The sequence below is a fragment of the Rutidosis leptorrhynchoides genome, chromosome 9 (genome assembly GCF_046630445.1).
Source record: "Rutidosis leptorrhynchoides isolate AG116_Rl617_1_P2 chromosome 9, CSIRO_AGI_Rlap_v1, whole genome shotgun sequence".
Classification (NCBI taxonomy): Eukaryota; Viridiplantae; Streptophyta; class Magnoliopsida; order Asterales; family Asteraceae; genus Rutidosis; species Rutidosis leptorrhynchoides.
Window position 1 is genome coordinate 325,303,465 of NC_092341.1, and position 20,306 is coordinate 325,323,770.

The following is a 20,306-nucleotide window of genomic DNA, read 5'->3' on the forward strand; positions in this document are numbered from 1 at the left end:
ATCACGAACCTAACCATATATATATAATATATCAACATATTTTCTTTTCAAGTAATCGTTACATATATATATATATATATATATATATATATATATATATATATATATATATATATATATATATATATATATATATACTTTTAATACTTTTAATATTTTCTTAGTCCGTAGTTAGCAGTCTGTTGTTAATGGTCCACAATTAGTTGCTCAATAAAATAAATAAAGACCCCATCGTATTCGTATTGATCAGAATTAATCTCGACCCATGGTACCATGTTGTCAAATGACGTGTTACGTACATAAAGTACCGTGTTGTCAGATGACGTGTTGCATACAATCATGAGGTCTTATGATTAATCTTCTCGTGTTGTTTACTGGTGGTCCTGGAATATATAAAATTAAATCATAAGTAAATATATATTAAATATTATGTTAATTAGCCAAGATATGATTAATCCGATTTTGTCATAATATGATATATTACAGGTTTTGAAGTGTTTTAAAAATCAAATTAGAAGGATCTCTTTAGTTTGCGAACAGGTTTGAAATCATTCAAACTATGTTCTTGTTGTTAAAAATTTTATAACACAAAATAAGATAGCTATATAAATATGAATCGAATAAGATTATGAATAAGGTTACTACCTCAAGTTACTTGGATAAAGCTACTGGAAAAGATAGAAAATAATCTTGATCAAACTTTCTTATGATGATTATAGGTTGTTCATGAAGCTAGTTCTTCATGAGTATTTGCTGAGATTGTGAAGAACACTTAGAGTTCCTAAGAGTGTGTTTTTTTTTGGTTAGAGAAAGATGGTTGTAAGAATGAAATGAAAAACCAAGGTGATGGTGATACTTATAGGACAGTCTGGTTGTTGAGGGAACAAGGACAAATTATTGTGTTGAATTTTTGAGTAATAATGTATGCTAGCTTACAAATAAGATTCCCTCTTATCTAGGGCAGATCTAAAGCTGATAAGGATATTGATTTGATGTGTATTTACCAATAGTAAATACGTATAGATGATGGGTATGATACGGTAAAAGAAGCTCAAAATCGGGCTTTTATTTTGGGTCCAACCGGGCCAAAAATAAAATTTTAAGACATTTTTAATAAAGCAAGGTTAGCCCAAAAAAAAAATTCCAAGCTGACCTGGCAGCTCGACCCCAGCCAGGGGCTCTACCCCTTGGACCCCGCCAGGGGTTGCCACCCCTTGGACCCCGCTTATCGGGGGCACTGCCCCCGAACCCCCGTCATAATCAAGATAAGTTCAAACAAGTGTGCACTCCACACTTCCCCAAACTTGTTCGATATTTATCAAGATTATTTTGGTTACAAATTAATCCCATTACACTTAAATCATATTGGTGACATAAATCACAACACATTATAGATTGTAAGTATATATGTCAAAGAACGTTACATATAGTTATCGTTTTGAAAACTTAAGTTAGTGGTCTCAAAGTATACTTATAACTCATTGTTGTTAGTTCACAATGAAATGTTAAACCATCCTTAAATCATGTTAAATATGTATAGATATGTACATATACATAATCGTATAATTATCGTATGTTATATAGTTCGTGATATCATCGATCAAATTGGACGGTCAAACGTTGTGTAAAACTCTTTTCAAAAATATAAGTCTCAACAGTTTGGATTGCTTATCATGTTGGTAAGGTTTAATTTATGTAAATATTAATCTCATAAGTATAGAACGATCAGAAAATTCCGGGTCGTTACAGTGTTGATGTTTCAAAGTCTTACCATTGGAAAGAAAATCTTATTACGTTTCCAACGATATTTGATTCATCGAAAACGGAGCTACGGTCAAAAAGTTATGGCCAAAACAAGTTACCGAAAACTGACCTGAAGGTTGGAGCGGCGCTCTGATTGGGTCTGATGCGTTTTTTAGCATTTTTAAAGAGTTTAAATGAGGGGTATTATGGTCCTTTCGCATATGGATGGTTTGGGGACCTCAAAAACTGATCCAAAACCTTATCCTAACTCATTTTATTCCTTCTCCTTCACCCACACACTTCAAACCCTTGAGAGAGAAAAAGTTCTAGTGAGATAAAACTCCATTTGAAGGGGAAGAAGAAGGATTCGGGTCAAGGCATAGGAAGCAAATTTGTTCACCTCGTTCACGGCTACAAGTATATAGTAGTGGTAAGTCCTAAATCTGAAATTCGTTTTCAAGTTTATATTCATAATTAGGGCTTTTGATTATATGTTCTTGAACAAAACCCACTATTTGTTAAATGGAAGATTTAAACTAGTAAATGGTGAGGAAGACCATTTTGGTGGGTTTAGGGTTGGATGATGAAATTGGTGAGTTAATAAACATGTTTAGGAGTTTAAAACACCATGTAACTTGTGTTGAATGTGATTTGAAGTGTAAGTTCACAAATTTGGTGTTTTGACTAGTTTTAGGTCAAAATGGGTTTTTGTGTAATTGTCGATCTAAAATGCGTTTAAAGCCTAAAAGAGGTGTATTTAGGTATTTCGGGAATGCGGGAAGTGGTCTTGTTAGTTTTGGACTTTCGAGTATCGTTAAAAGTGCAAAAAGGCGTAGATTACACTTTATGTCAATTTGGGCGGGTCGTGAGTCCATATTGGGGATTGGTTGATCAAACCTTGTGTAAAATGTATTAGTGGAACATAATCACTATTCGATTGTGATTATGAGTGGTTCGGGCGAGATTTGACTTAGTCAAAGTTGGTCAAGTGTAAATAGTTGAAATTACACTTGTGATGTTTTAATTCGAATAAGCTTAAGTTATAGCTTATTTGCATGTATGATTTGCGTAGGTGATATACGTGAAGTCGGTGGAAGAAGTTCAAGTTTGCAAGTTGCGCTTCTTCAAGTAATCGAGGTGAGTGGAATATTTATACATGTATATATGTGGTTTATTTACTCGTACGCGATGTGGGCCTTAGGTGCCACATCGTGAGTATTGGGCATTATGTCACAAGACGGTGACTTATTTGTTGGTATGATGGGATGAGAACTACAAGTCAGTAGTGTCTCGATAGGTTATTCACAAGTCGGTGACACCTCATGGTGGTTTACGGGGTGGTGACCCTTAGTAGTTGGTTGGTGTTTCACAAGTCGGTGGCACCATAAGTCGGGGAAGTGATTCACGAGTCGGTGACACTTCATAGTGTTTACAAGCCGGTGACACTAGGTGGTGCTTCACAAGTCGGTGATGCCACATGGAGGTTCACAAGTCGGTGACCCATAGGTATTGATGGGGGTTCACAAGTCGGTGATACCCTTGGGTGATTCACAAGTCGGTGACACCCTATAGTGTTCACAAGTCGGTGACACTTAGTGGCGCTTCACAAGTCGGTGATGTCACATGGCGTTCACAAGTCGGTGACCCATAGATATTGGTGGGTAGTTCACAAGTCGGTGACACCCTTTGATGAGTCACAAGTCGGTGACAGCATACAAGTGAGACTCGACGTTATTGGTCGTCTACAAGTCGGTAGTGCCATAACGGGGAACGGTTTGTTATATTTATGCATTGTTGTGATTTAGTATATTATTGTGACGGTTTATATACTAACGTTGTTGCTAGTCGTATGTTTGGTGTTGCTAGCTCGTTTATGCATTTTGTTGCATGGTATTGTAAGTGGATGCGTGTAGGTAAATTACATATATATATGTATAAGTATTGCATTCACTAAGCATTAGCTTACCCTCTCGTTGTTTACATTTTTAGGTTCGAAGGCGGACGTGGCAAGGGTATGCTCAGGATTAGATGATTTTCCCTTTTGATGCTTGCATGGATTACTTTTGGATTCGACCTAGGATTGGGTAGTTTATCCCCAACGTCATGCTCGTAGTTTTGTTGGAACTTAAACTCATTTGGGTCGAACTTGTATTTTGTAATCAAGGGGTAATTTGGGCATATGTGGGCTCGGTGTCGTAAAACACATTTTATTATTGAAACATGATAGTTTTACTTATATTAATGTATTGTGAAAAGCGTTTTGTCTAAATACGTCGGGAAGTGGTCAAACATTTTCACATTTGGGACTTTTTTGGACAGCGGGCTGCCAGACCCATTCTGTGCGCCGCGCATGGGGATGGCGCGCCGCGCCACCTGCTGAACAAAGAATTTTTTTTTTATGATATTTTCGCGTGGTCGATTGTATATTGGGTTGAGTTGTTACACCATACTGTCATCATGTGCCATGTTACACGACTCTGGTATTCTATTTAACCTCTAAGAATATCAAGAAAATATTTTTTTGATGATTCGGTCTTTTCCGGATATTCTGGTAATTTAACAAATCAAAATCGTGCCATTACAATTTCCTTCTTAGAACATTAACTATGTTCATTTCAAAATCCATACCTACGAATTCTGGACCATTATTCGCTTGACTTGAAGTCGGGAAGAGGAGACAAAAGTATGGAACTCTTGGATATAAAAGAAAGTATAAAGCTCGACAACAACACATAAATTACAAACCGTGCATATCAATACGTATTGCCACGTATAGGCACGGGAAAATTAAAATTACTATAACCCCAAGGTAATAATAAAAATAAATAAAATTCTCCGGTGGTAGATGAAAAAGAAGAATGACAGATATGAAAGTTAGGAGTATATCAAAGATCAGAACTGGATGTAGCATATTGACGAATGATTCAAAGTATGAATTAAAGGAGAAAGAATAGAGGGTGTGAGTTGTGGAAATAAGAAAACGAAGAGAATGGATTTATAGTGATATATCCGACAGAGCAATCAAAATAGGTTATCGCATTTAATCAAAGAAGATCCTAATTTCCTTAATTATCGAAGAATCAAATCTTATTACGAAAATTTTCTCTAAATCCCTTGAAATCCGAAAATCAATCCTATCTACGTCAAAAGATATGACGAATCTACATTTATTCATTTTACTCTTTTGTGATAGCTTCACTCGTACTCTTCACAAAATTAAATTGTTTGTCTATATTACTCGATGATGATAAAACTCTAATTTTCAGCTCGTATCTGTCATGAAAACATACTTATTGTCAGCCATGACCATCTCAATCAAATTTCGGGACGAAATTTCTTTAACGGGTAGGTACTGTGACAACCCGGAAATTTTCGATCAAATTTAAACTTAATCTTTATATGATTCCGACACGATAAGTAAAGTTTGTAAGGTTGAGTCTCGAAAATTTTGGAACTATGTTCATACATTCAATTACCCTTTTGACTATGCTCGATGATTCACGAACGAATATATATATATATATATATATATATATATATATATATATATATATATATATATATATATATATATATATATATATATATATATATTATAACTTGAAAACGTTAACAAAGTATTAAATGTATAATATTTTACATTAAACGTATTTGTCTCAATATATGCTTAATATATTCATCTACGGAATTAGAAGATAATACCAACGATTGGATTAGTAGATATTTCAACAATTATAAATCCCGTAAGTATTGTGATAAGTCTTTGTTGAGAGGTTCACCTTGATTTAAGAAATCTTTCCTTTTTAACTGTATTTGATATATAAATAACTTGCAACGTGTATAGAAAAAGTATTAATATATATTGTATATATATATATATATATATATATATATATATATATATATATATATATATTAAGGTTCGAAATTATTTTTGTAAACAATAGTAACACCCATTTATTGTTCCGTTTGATAAATAAATATTATATACAAATTTATATTTTTCTAAACGAAAATATATATTTTACAATGTGATAATGCATAAAATTGAATTAGATATAAAACGTTTCGATATTATTAAATATATTTTAATAAACAATGAGGAGTTGATTTATAGAAGCAAATGACCAAATTACTCAAATGTATAAGTTATACTTTAAGTAATATAGTTTATTGATAATTTAAGATTATATTTTGACAAAGGTACGAATCACGAAACGTAAAGCACAAGTTTTCTAAATGTACGAAAGGACGTTTGAAAATCCGGAACCGAGACATAAACTGTGTATCAACGTGCGAGTCAACGGACCTAAAATTACAAGTCAACTATGTACATGAATATAATATAATATATATATATATATATATATATATAATTAATATAAATTATATATATATTATATATATAATAATATGTCGACAAACAAGAAAATAAAAAAATTGTGAGCTGGATTTTGGGGTCATGCGATCGCATGAGAAATAGGCATAAAACCCATGCGATCGCATGGGGTCAGATTTCAGGACTGATCTATAAATTGAATTCATTTTTGCTCGAATACACACACACGTATCCTCACATCTCTCTGCTCACTTTATATATATTTATATTATTATTATTATTATTATTATTATTATTATTATTATTATTATTATTATTATTATTATTATTATTATTATTATTATTATTATTATTATTAAGATTAATATTATTATTAATCTTATAATTAGGAGTATTATTATTAGTATTATTATACATAAAATACTACGACGAGGTCATGAGCAAGTTATTTTCAAAACAAGCTTTTCGAGCGGGATAGAGCTAAGGAAATTATGAGTTATAGCTATGGAGGTTGTGAGTATTGCTTGGGGGTTATGATCATGAGTCAAAGGTCAACCTAGCGTTTATCATTTCCGTTGCGTCTACGTACTTTCCTACAATATTGAATCACAATATTGATACGTGAGCATTCATATCTTATCTTTTATATATTAATAGTGTATCCATGTCTAGTGCTCGAGTATATATGTTTATGCATGCTTGTATGCTTTAATTTTGTCGTTAGATAGTTTATGATGAATCACGAATTTGATACATATGTTTATTGATATAAGGTATATGATATGCATGCCGTTGGAAAGCTATCGAAAAATTAATAACTTTTCATTTAGAAATCGCTTGATTTTGATGAACAGATTAAAAGATATGGTCAACTGAATTATGTTTGCCGTTAATTGAAATTGTGTTTGACACTGTAAATTAATATTTAAACAACTTGTTTATAAGATTGATAAATTAGATTTTCAAATATTACTAATCGAGTAAATGAATTTCTATATAAGGCACGTCTCGTCTTGTTGAACAATTGTCAACGTTGACTGTCTTATCATGTTTTAAAGCTTTATAAATACTAAATCTTGTTTTTCAAGTATTGGAAAACTATATGAAATGTTAAAATATATCCAATTGCCATGATCATTCAAATACAATATAACTCTTGAAATAAATAATGTTTTGAGTTTGACAGACTATAAATTCGTTCAATTATCAAGACTTATACTATGTTTATAAACATGTATAGATTTAAAGATCATATTGGGTCAGGTTGACTTTTGAGATGACTTTTGTTAACTTTTGCATGTCGGTCTCGAGCATTAGGATTGTGATACACTATGACCAAACCTAACTTATTAGACATGTATTGACCAACATATGTTCTCTAGGTTGAGATCTACGATTAATTTGCATTCCGAGTTTCGGTCACATTTCGATGAATGACCTTATGTGCTGCTAAGGTGAGTTTCATTTGCTCCCTTTTTAATTGCTTTTGCAATCTATATTTTGGGCTGAGAATACATGCAATATATTTAAACGCAATGGATACAAGTACATACTTAATTCTACACTGAGTTTGAACCGAAATCCCTTAGCTTTGGTAACTAGTAGCTGCCAGTACATAGAATATGGACTGGTGGGCGTGAATAATAGTATATGGATCCATAGGGCTTGACATCCCCGTCCGAGCTAGAGCGCTAGCCTTTTAACGGACGTATGTTATTTGAGTTTATGATACGTTGGTTTGCGTGTATTAAAACGAATAGGGTAATTATCATTATAACATTAAAGTTTAGTTACCAGGGTGCTCTGTTACGTAGAATCTTTTGATAACGTTTCTGGATGAAACAACTGAAATCTTGTGATCCACCTTTATATACAGATTATGCGCAACAATAAAACTATGAACTCACCAACCTTTGTGTTGACACTTTAAAGCATGTTTATTCTCAGGTTTCTAGAAGTCTTCCGCTGTTTGCTTATATGTGATACAAGCTATGTGCATGGAGTCATACATGCTTTATTCGAGAAAACGTTGCATTCACAAAATCATCACCATGTATCTTATTTCGACTTCATTATCAACGGATGTAGTATTGTAAACTATTAATTACGGAGATTGTCTATATGTGAAAATCATCAAACGTCAAAAACCTTGGAATTTAATATTCAATTATGGTCTGTCTTTTCAAAAGAATGCAATGTTTACAAAACGTATCATATAGAGGTCAAAACCTCACTATGAAATCAATGAATGATGTATTCGTCCAAGTGGTTTTGGAAGGATCATCACAGAGACGATAGCAGATCAGTTGGACACGATTAGAGTATATAGGGTGTGTAAACCATAAATGAAAACCGAAAGCCGTTTATATACTCTCTGCAGCGACAGTCGGTCGACTATCGTGTTCAGTCGATCAGAGATCAACTTACACCGACCTTACACTGTCGACCGACAGTGTGTTCAGTCGACGCTGTCAGTCGATCGACTGTGTGGTCAGTTTAACTATTGATTAATACATTTACGCACGATAATAAACGTTCAATATTCACAATACAATTTCAATATTACATGACTGAGATTCACAATAACGTTCATAGAAAACTAAAGATTACAAATATGCACTAACTAGTTTTTTTTTTTTTTTTTTTTTTTTTTTGCGAAAATAACGAAAACTATATAAAACAAGATCTTCATCGAAAAATGAAGATCTAAACCGATACAAACAAAGACAAACCGGACGGGCTCGAACCTAGAAAACGTCACATAACGACGTTAACTCCAACCGAGCCACATCCTAACCTTTCACCAAATACATACAGAAACAAAAGAACAAACATCCGAGACAATAGAAGAACCATACAAGCTATAAAACAAACGCGTACAGGTAAAAATACAAAAGCAAAATTAAGCGCGCTTATTACCGTTCTTTTCGTCCGGTTGATTTGTGAACCCGTTAATTGTGTTGATGTGAACACCTTTACCACTTCTCGAATTGAAATTATACGAGATTACATTAGACTTGGACCCGCCTAAACGTTTCCCGGGAGCCCAAGGCATACCTTCGTTCACAAATTCTTGAAAGAAACCACCAACCTCGTGACCCGGCGTACATACACCATTAGACTCAAATAACTGACAACTAGTTACTAGTTTACTCCTAGTGTTTCTTAAACTTGTCAATCACACATGCTCCACCAACTTCAAACGCTTGTCATCTAAGTAAAATAAGTTTATTTTTTCTCTGAGTAATGGACAGAAATTCCTCTATAAAAACCGTTTTCGAATATCTTTTAGGTTATAAAAAAATTGGACAAGAAGATGCCTTTTAGGTTACTAAAGGATTAAAAAACAAACATGACAAATATATTAAATTACCGACGCCTTTGCTTTCTTATGTGGAATTGGTCAATGACTAAGAACATTTGAATACTTTATAGAGTTCTACCTTTTAATGAGTTTATCACTGTCACAATTATATTTATAAAAATGCCCGTCCTAATTAAATTGTACGGAGTAGATTCTAGTCTATAAAAGTTTAGATTCCTTCATTGTTGAATTTGACTGCTTTCATACACACAATGACACAAATACTTGTGATTGATGTCGCATCAATGACAAATCACACTTTCATAACTAAAAATATACACGTTAGAACTAAAATACACAAACCTTTTAATTTTAGAATAGTAAAAAACTTGTATGGTCATCACAGATATGCACATGCTTATATGTATATTTAAATTCAAATATGTTCATCGACTTGGATATAACTGTCGATAATCAGTGTCGGATTTAAGAATAGTAGTCACTAACTCACCGGTATCACTACATTCCTAGTCGTGCGTCAAGATTCAATGATTTTATTTCAAACAACAACTTGATTGATATTCCTCTTGGAGGAAGAAAGTTCACTCGAGTATGCGACAATGGAATAATAATGAGCAAGCTAGATCGATTCCTTGCAACCGAGAAATTTCTAACCTTGTGGGAAGACACTTCGGCTATTGTGATGGATAGAAAATTCTCGGACCATTGTCCGATAATGCTAAGAGATAAAGTAGTTGATTTTGGTCCAAAACCATTTAAATTCTTCAATGAATGGTTAAACATGGAGGGTGTGGATAAAATAATCAGAGATGCTTGGAGTGAGGAAATATTGGGAAGAAGGAAAGATTGTATTTTTCGTAATAAGTTAAAAAATGTGAAAAATGCGCTAAAAGAATGGAGAAGTTCAAATTTTAATAATGTAGATCAAGAAATTAAAGAGGTCAAAGCGAAAGTAGAAAAATGGGAAAAAGAAGCTGAAAATCGAACTTTAAGTGAACAAGAGAGACTTGAATGGATGGAAAATAGAAATAAATGGCTAAGCAAAGAGAGATCGAAGGCAAACATGCTTCGACAAAAGGCTAGAATTAAATGGATTATTGAAGGAGATGAGAACTCGAGCTACTTTCATACGGTGATTAGAAGGAACTATAATAAGAATAACATCAGAGGCATAGTTATAAATGGCATGTGGAATGAAAACGTGGCTGACATAAAAGTTGCAATTCATAAGCACTTTAAAAGCCAATTTGAGAAAAAATGTGTGAACAGGCCGTCCATTGCTGAGCTCGAATATTCCTTTCTATCAGACGAGCAACGATCATATTTAGAACAGCCTTTTACGGAAGAGGAAGTTTTCAAAGCATTAAAAAATTGTGGTAGTAATAAGGCTCCGGGCCCCGACGGGTTCAATATGCGATTCTACAAGGAATATTGGGATCTATTAAAAAGTGATTTCATGAACGCAATAAATTGGTTTTGGGATAAAGGAGAAATTTCCAAGGGTTGCAATGCTTCTTTTATCTCCTTAATACCAAAAGTCAAGGATCCTCTCGGGCTCAACGATTACCGACCCATTAGCCTTATAGGAAGTTTTTATAAGATTGTGTCAAAAGTACTTTCGAATAGAATTCGTACAGTGATTCCAAATGTTGTTGATTTCGAACAAAGTGCTTTTTTGAAGGGTCGCTTTATCTTAGATGGGGTGTTGATTGCTAACGAGACGATAGACTACTACCAAAGAACCAAAAAGAAAGGGTTGGTTTTTAAAGTCGACTTTGAAAAGGCTTTTGATAGCCTAGATTGGGATTATCTACTAGAAGTCATGAGATGTATGGGATTCGGAAATAGATGGTGCAAGTGGATTATGGCATGCTTACAATCAACGTCGATTTCGGTTCTTGTAAACGGGTCCCCAACGGAGGAGTTTTCAATGGGTAGAGGCGTCCGGCAAGGCGATCCTCTTTCCCCGTTCTTATTTATATTAGCGGTTGAAGGTTTTAATATTCTTGCCAAAGCGGCGGTGGATAGAGAATTGTTTAAGGGTATGGAAGTTGGAAGTAACAATATAGTCGTATCACACCTTCAATACGCGGATGATACGATTCTCTTCGGAGATTGGAGTTTCGATAACTTGAAAAGTCTTATGAATTTACTTAAATGCTTCGAATTAACGTCGGGACTAAAAGTTAACATTAGCAAAAGTTGTCTATATGGAGTTGGAGTCGATAATAACGAATTGATATCGTATGCTAATCAACTTGGATGTAGAATTGGGAAATTTCCGTTCACGTATCTTGGTTTGCCAATTGGCTCAAGAATGAGAAAGTTGAAGGATTGGGAGGTTGTTATTAAAAAATTCAAAAAGAAACTTTCGGATTGGAGTGCACGTTCGGTGTCATTCGGGGGTCGAATCACACTTATAAAATCGGTTCTCTCGAGTCTTCCATTGTATTACTTTTCGTTATACCGTGCCCCGCCTTGTGTGTTAAAAGAACTTGAGCGTGTGAGGAGAGATTTCTTTTGGGGAAAAACCGGGGAGGGTAGAAAAATTGCTTGGGTTAAATGGGAAAAAGTATTGTTGCCTTATTCGGACGGGGGGCTCAATTTGGGTTCCTTAGTTTGTAAAAATCTTGCTCTATTATGTAAGTGGTGGTGGAGGTTTCATAATGAACCCAATTCATTATGGACCAAAATCATTACTAGCATATATGGGCCGTTTGGTGGACTTGGTCATGATGTAATCCCTAACCAACTTTCGTTTTGTAGCACATGGTGCAATATAATAAATGCAGGTCGATCTTTGACAGCAAAAGGCATATATTTCAGCAATTCCTTTCAAAAGAAAATTGGAGATGGCGGTCAAACAGCATTCTGGTCAGAATCGTGGCTCCTTGACATCCCTCTTAGATCGAAATACAGCAGACTCTATCGACTGGAGCTAAACAAAGAGATTAAAGTGAGTGACAGAATCAAATGGGAAAATGGCCGATGGTTATTCAACTGGGAATGGTCAAGGGAACCTAGCGGAAGAACGAAAAGTGAGTTTGAAGAGATGATTGAAAGAATAAACGCCTTCGAAGCTGACCCAAATTCTAGCGATACATGGAAGTGGCTGTTAGCATCTAACGGTATGTTCACGACAAAAAAACTCAATCACATCATTATGGAAAAATTGTTTGAAGGAGAGAAATCACATCCGGAAACAATCCGAAATATATTAGTACCAAAGAAAGTGGAAGTATTTATTTGGAGATGTAGAAAAAAAAGATTACCGGTGCTATGTGAGTTGGATAAGAAAGGAATAGATCTTCACACAGTGCGCTGCCCCACTTGCGATGATGATGTTGAATCTATTGATCACGCATTAGTATTTTGCAAATTCGCATACGAGGTGTGGTCAAGGATTTATAAATGGTGGGGGTTTGGACCGTACACAAGGGTGAGTATTGCTGAAACTTTCTCGGGGCTAGTAAATCAACAGTGTTCGGATATAGGTGCTCAAGTATGGCAAGGGGTAGAATGGTCTTGTGGATATGTCTTATGGAAGAACCGCAATTCAAAGATTTTCAAGAAGAAAAGTTTGTGCGTGCCATCGTTGGTAAATGAGATACAAATCCTTAGTTATGATTGGATTTCACATCGGTTAAAGAAGCAAAAACTTGACTGGAATACATGGCTAGTGAACCCGTGCGAATATCTAACAATCAAATAGTCAAGAATTGCCACCTCGGCACAATTGGGTCTTTTGACTGTTAGAACAGTAGGTATCATTACATGTAATTTATTAATTGTACCATTAATGTGACACTGTAATTGCTTTGAGATGTTGGTGGCTTTCTGTTTTGGGCTGCCTCATCAGTTTATTAATAAAAATTCTTGTTGCTTTTCAAAAAAAAACTCACCGGTATCACTGATTAAAGACCCAATTTTTTTCTACTAGATGACTTATTTCAATGGTGTCACTAAAAAAATTTACACTATCTAGCGGTGTCACTAGTTAAAACCAAAATTCATTTTCACTACATCGCATACTTCACTGCTATAGTGGTGTCCCGTTCTGCCACTCAAGATATAGTTGGTCCGCCCGTGTCAATAATCCTTTAAGACCACTCCTAAGTCCTAACCATGACATAACTTTATTCTATGAATGATTGCCACTTCAACGTCATGTCAACACTTCCTCCCAATCACTAAGAAATAAAAGATCAATACCATCCATGGCACCCTTCCTCAACCACAAAATTAATTTATCTAACCATAGTACAAATATCAAAGCACGATGTACAAAAAAAATGTTGTGAAGCACAATGTTCTGTTATTCATTATGCTTTCTCATGACATATTGAATGTCGATCAATGAATAACACACCAATGGTTCAATGTTTGCTTAAACGCAAATTTGAGTTAATGAGGTGGGGAATAACTCGATGATTGATCGGATGTTAATCAACGGTTTGTCTTGGGATTTGATATAGTCTTTGAACATAGCCGTTTTGTTGGGTGTAAAATCACGTGTTACGACCATTCCCAACGGGCCTCGTGCTCAAACTTCCTGAGCTCCGCCCTCGAGGGCGCCGTTGGCATTGGTGCCGCCCTCGATTGAATTCCATTGCGTCGTGCTGCTTTCCTCCTTCCACATGCAATTTTCAGGGCGAGGCTGTGTGGGTCCGAGGGGTGCGACGGCCATATTTCAGCAACGGTTAGGTTTTTTTTCCTCTCCAATATAAATACAATCCATTCTTCCATACCTCAACACCATAAAAATTATATCAAATTACTCCAAAATCAAACAATCTTCACTACAATAAAAATCACTCAAAATGACACCCACTCTCATCCTAATTTATGTTTACTACAAGGGTGAGTATTCGGATGATTGTAAATGGTATACACTTGGCGAAAAAAATCTTTCAAAAACGTTGACGTTAGTGAAATGGATATTCCGAAGTTGTTGGAGTTTGTCAAAGAAAAAGTGGCGTACAAACACACGGACTTGGTGTATTACAATGACGTTGAGAAAGTATACAAGTTTCTTGATACGGATGAAGATTGAGATGAAGTTAAAAATAGAGCAATTACGAGAAATGAACCCATAAACGTGCATCTTCTTTTCATTGATTACGATTCTCGTCCGCCAAGAGAGAGTAGTGATGAGGAAGGATGAGCTAGCGATGACACGACTAATAAAAATTATTGATTTCATTATTATTATGTGTTTATTAAGTTTATGTTTCGTTTTCGCTTAATTGTGTATTTTTTTTTAAATGTAATCGTATTTATGTTTATCAATAAAAGTGTTGTTTTAAAAAAATTGTATTACTAATATTAATAATATGATAAATAATAATAATAATAATAATAATAATAATAATAATAATAATAATAATAATAATAATAATAATACAACAACAACAATACCCAATTCCATATGAGTGGGGTATGGAGGAGGTGGGATGTAGACAATCCTTCCTCTATCCTAGAATAAAGAGAAATCATTTCTCCACCCCGAGTTAAACACTCACAAGAGCGCAGAAAGTCCTCCCTCTCTCTATTCGACGGGTAAAGAGATTGCTTTCAAGGGGACCTCCGGCCATAGAGAATGAGAAAAAACAATAAAAAATAAATAAATAAATGAATATATATATATATATATATATATATATATATATATATATATATATATATATATATATATATATATATATATATATATATAATAGTAATAATAAATAAGAAAATAAAAAATAAAAATAAAATAAATAGAGACGCCATGAAAATGGTAGAATCAAATTTTCATAGGTTTTACATCGTGCCTGGAGTTCAATTTAGGCTCTAAGCGGCAGTCAAGTCGCCAATAAATCGACGCTTGTTAAGCCTCGCTTAACAGAACCGTGTATGAAAAAAAAAGTATATATATATATATATATATATATATATATATATATATATATATATATATATATATATATATATATATAAGGGGAAAAGAAGACGTACCTTAGACAGTAGGGCGAAGCTCAGGACAAAACGAGAGATGCTACAACTAAAAAGCAAAAACATATATGACCGCAAACAAGCAACCCTAAACACAACAAAACATACAAACCTAGAAACACAGACCAACAAACAAACAAACAAACGTACGTGCGTAAGACAGTAGTACGAAGCACAAGAAAATTTCGAGAGAAGATACAACAGAAGAACAATAAACATATATGATCATATACAAACAACCAAGACAACAAAACGTACAAACCTAGATACAAAGACCTACAAACAATCAAACATACAAACAAGCTTACATACACACATACATACATACATACATACGTACATACATACAAACATACATACAAACAAGAAACCGTATGTAACCCAACAAAAACATGCATACCTGAAACATGATCGCGTGCATACATACATACATAATAAACGGCCCACATACAAACATACATACATACATACATACATACATACATACATACATACATACATACATACATGCATACATACATACATACATACATACATACATACATACATACATACATACATACATACAAGCATACATACATACATACATTTATACACACATACAAACATACAAGAAACAGTACGTACAAACATGCATACAGAAGCATACTTAACAAGGCCGTATATAAAACAAACGTAGCAGACATAAAGCAAACATATAATCATACATACAAACATACCCGCATCCACATCCTAAACCCTAAACAAGAAAACAAACAAACACAAACAAGCACACACATACAAACCCAATAAAAAGAAGAGGGCCCGATAATAAGCAGAGCGCAGAAAAACACGTTACATGCCGAAACGAACAAACAAAAACAAACACACGAAAATCACTGTAAAAGAAGACACAAACACATAAACACACAAACCCCCCAACACACAACCACACCAACATACCAACACCCAAACAAACAAAAACCTACTCGTCTATTCTAATTCTAGCCCTCCACGCATTCCTATCAGAAGTCATGTCCTCAGTCAATAAAAGCTCCTTCAAGTCGAGCTTAATTCTATCCTCCCACCTACGTGTGGGTCTACCCCTTCTCCTTACACCATTAACGGTAAGCACCTCGACTCTTCTAACAGGTGCATTAAGCGGTCGCCTCCTCACATGACCAAACTATCGAAGGCGTTCTTCTCTTAGCTTGTCGATGATGCTTCTAACTTTCAGGTTCTCCCTAAAAACACTATTTGGGATCATATCCAACATCGTCTTACCACATGTCCACCTAAGCATCCTCATCTCTGCCACCTCCATCCTCCTCTCTTGCGCCTTCATCATTGGCCAACATTCTGATCCGTATAACATGGCAGGTCTAATTACTACCTTGAAGAATTTCCCTTTCAGCTTTAGGGGGATCTTCCTGTCGCATAAGACTCCAGTCGCTGCTCTCCACTTCACCCACCCTACTTTAATACGGTGAGACACGTCTTCATCTATCCTCCCCAATTTGTAGAGCATCGAGCCTAAGTACCTAAACGAGGTTTGTGGATGCAAGATCTGGTCTCCAATGCAGATGTTCACCCCATCATCTCGTTCATCAGTGTTTCTATCAAAATCACATCTAAGATATTCCGTCTTTTGTCTACTAATTTGTAGACCATTACCTTCTAAGGCTACCCTCCATTGCTCCAGTCTTCTATTAAGTTCCTCCTTAGATTCAAAAACAAGCACAATATCATCGGCAAAAATTAAGCACCAAGGGATACACTCTTGTATCCCTCGAGAAAGCTCATCAAGGATCAAAGCGAAAAGAAAAGGGTTAAGGGCCGATCCCTGATGCAGGCCTACTTCTATTGGGAAAACTTCTGTATTTCCCACCGGCGTTCGAACACAAGACTTCGCCCCTTCGTACATATCCCTAATAACACTAATATATCTACTCGGGATACTTCTACCTCTAAGGGTCTTCCAAATCAAATTTCATGGGACACAATCGTAGGCCTTTTCCAAGTCTAAGAATACCATCTTGAGGTTCTTTTGCTTTTCTCTATACTTCTCCATAAGGTTCCTAATAATATGGATTGCCTCAATCGAAGAGCGCCCTGGTATGAAACCAAATAGGTTTTCCGAAACATTTGTTACACGTCGAAGTCTAGCCTCAATCACTCTCTCTCTCAAAGCTTCATAGTGTGGCTAAGTAATTTTATGCCTCTATAGTTACCGCAGGTTTGAGCATCCCCCTTGTTCTTATATATGGGAATAGTCTCGCTCACTCTTCATTCCATAGGAATTTTAGAGCTTCGATATGTTTTGTTGAAAAGGCAAGTCAACCACCTAAGACCATTGTCTCCAAGGCACCGCCACACCTCAATGGTTATCTGGTCCGGTCCCGCAGCTCTATTTCTCCCCATTTTTCGTAGTGCCGATCTTACTTCCTCGTGGTTGATCCTCCTAAAATCTATGTTGTTCTGGGATTGTTCTATCTCAGATTCTTGCTGGTCTTCGGGACATTCCGGTCTTCCTCCGGCGAAAAAGGATGAGAAGTACCCTTCCCATCTTTTTCGAATTTTGTCTTCCTTTACTAAGGTTTGACCAGCTTCATTTTTGATAAACTTGATGTTATCTAGGTCCCTGCGCCTTCGCTCCCTAGCTTTGGCTATCCTGTAGATATCGTTAGATCCTTCTTTAGAGTCTAGTTTCCTATACAAATCTTTGTACTCCTTATCTTTTGCACGTGCTACAGCCTTCTTAGCCTCTCTTTTGGCTTCTTTATATCTCTCTTCAACCCTAGTTCTACCCACCGGGGTCCCCTCCCGACAAGTGATGAGCTCCCTAAACCTTAGTTGCTTAAGCGCGACTTTGCTTTGAACTTCGTCACTAAGCCACCATGATTCTCTATCCGACCTATGTCCTCTCGAAGTTCCTACTGCCACACCCAAGGCTTCCTTGGCTGCCTCTCTAATGGCGGACGCCAGGCAATTCCACATCTGGTCCGCATCTTCATGAGATACCTTTTCCGCTTCTGCCTCCACTCTTTCTACAACTAAAGTCTTAAAAGTCTCTGTCTTCTCTCCGTTCAACTTCTTCCATAGGATTGTAGGTTGGACAGGCCTTACACTCATGGTGACCCGTCTCTGGAGAACCAAATCCATGACCAACAATCTGTGCTGGGAGGAGCATGTCAAGTCAGTCAGGGCCTTACAGTCCCCACATGTCCTAAGTTCCCCTCTGCCAAATAACAAATAGTCAATCTAGGTACTATTACCCCCGCTATGAAAGGTTGCTAACTGCGCATTCGTCTTCTTGAAGAACGAATTTGCAACAACCAAATCGCGAGCAATAGCAAAATCGAGAATATAGAGCCCTTCCTCATTTCTTACTCCGTACCCAAAGCCCCCATGGGCCCCCGGATAACCCTCGACATTCGTTCCAATATGACCATTTAGGTCTCCCCCAATAAGTAATCGATGGTCCGGAGGGCACATCCTCACAACCTCGTCTAACGATTCCCAGAAGTGTCTCTTTTCAGCTGCGCCAAGGTCCGCATGAGGTGCGTAAGGGCAAATGACCGTGTAGGTCACCTCCTGGATTACTAACCTAACTAACATAATCCTATCGCCCCGTCTGTTCACATCCACGACATTCTCGTTATGGGGTGAGCCAATAATAATTCCAACACCGTTTCTAGCTACTCTCGATCCCGAGAACCATAGCTTGTAGTCCTTGATCTTAGCCGCCCCTCGTGAAATGCCCCGTTCATATTAATTATAGACGTTTCATATTAATTGGTTTCTTTGCGAGGTTTTGACCTCTATATGAGACGTTTTTCAAATCTTGCATTCGTTTTTAAAAACAACTATAACCTTTATTATTGAATAAAGGTCTTAATGACATAATTTAGATTGTCTATCAAAGACAATCTCCTCAAATAGATAAGTTTTTACACAACCCATTACAATAATATAATACAACAAACACTCCAAATGCAAGTTTAAACAATATAAACAATTATGTCGACTTCAAATCTTGACCTTGGGTTGACATACGACAGCGAAAGCTTTCTAATAATCACCCGAGAATAAACATGCTTAAAAAGTCAACAAAATTGTTGGTGAGTCATAGGTTTAATTTCTATATAATAATCATAACATTTAATAAGCCACAAGATTTCATTTAATTAAATCCACAGGATCATTACAACTGCAAAAATCATTCATACGATGAGTCACCTGGTAACCGACCTTAACATAGAGTGCTTAAGATATCTGGCATCATACATTCCACTATTCAAATGTATGACAAGAACCCTTCGAAGTACTAAAGCATTTCCACTATTCGAAAATGGGGGTGGTTGGTGCCCGTAGATCTACCTTTAGGATTCGCGTCAATTAGTGTTTTTCACTAATTCTTAGGTTACCAAGCATAATAATAATAGGTACAGATATCCGGTATAACAAAATAATCGTAGAATGTAGTTTCATGAACTTGTGCTTATTTTGTAAAACATTTATAAATTTGCATGTATTCTCATCCCAAAATAATTTAGATAGTAAAAATGGGACTATAACTCACTTGTGATGATTTCCGAATAATTGGTAACAAGACTTGGCCTTTGACAAATTTCACGAACCTAATAATAATACTCTTGTGTCAAGATATATATATATACATATATATATATATATACATATATACATATATATATATATACATATATATATATATATACATATATATATATATATATACATATATATATATATACATATATATATATATATATATATATATATATATATATATATATATAATTAATATTCCATATTTATGATACTTATGATAATTTTTAATTGTCCATTGTTGGTAGTCCAATAGTCCGATAGTCCGATAGTCCAATAATATATATATATATATAT

The 20,306-nt window shown here is 35.4% G+C and overlaps 1 protein-coding gene across 1 annotated transcript; it reads right to left on the reverse strand.

Annotated features, from left to right (window-relative positions):
• Window positions 1–13,922: 13,922 nt before the first annotated feature.
• On the reverse strand, window positions 13,923–18,998 carry LOC139869037 (uncharacterized). Its single transcript, XM_071857369.1, has 6 exons — window positions 18,679–18,998; window positions 17,757–18,618; window positions 16,774–17,100; window positions 16,121–16,140; window positions 15,664–15,677; window positions 13,923–14,155 (listed from the first exon to the last, which is right to left on the reverse strand). The coding sequence occupies exons 1-6, from the start codon at window positions 18,996–18,998 to the stop codon at window positions 13,923–13,925; spliced, it is 1,776 nt and encodes a 591-aa protein (XP_071713470.1).
• Between the last annotated feature and the right edge of the window lie 1,308 nt (window positions 18,999–20,306).

Excerpts from the sequence above, each read along its gene's own strand:
- LOC139869037 (XM_071857369.1), bottom strand. The coding sequence starts at position 18,998 with ATGTTAGTTAGGTTAGTAATCCAGGAGGTGACCTACACGGTCATTTGC. Across the intron at positions 18,619-18,678 it reads TTCAAGAAGACGAATGCGCA|AGGGGAACTTAGGACATGTG; the intron begins GTTAGCAACCTT and ends GTTATTTGGCAG. Across the intron at positions 16,141-16,773 it reads TGAAAGGGAAATTCTTCAAG|GGTTTAGGATGTGGATGCGG; the intron begins GTAGTAATTAGA and ends TTTCTTGTTTAG.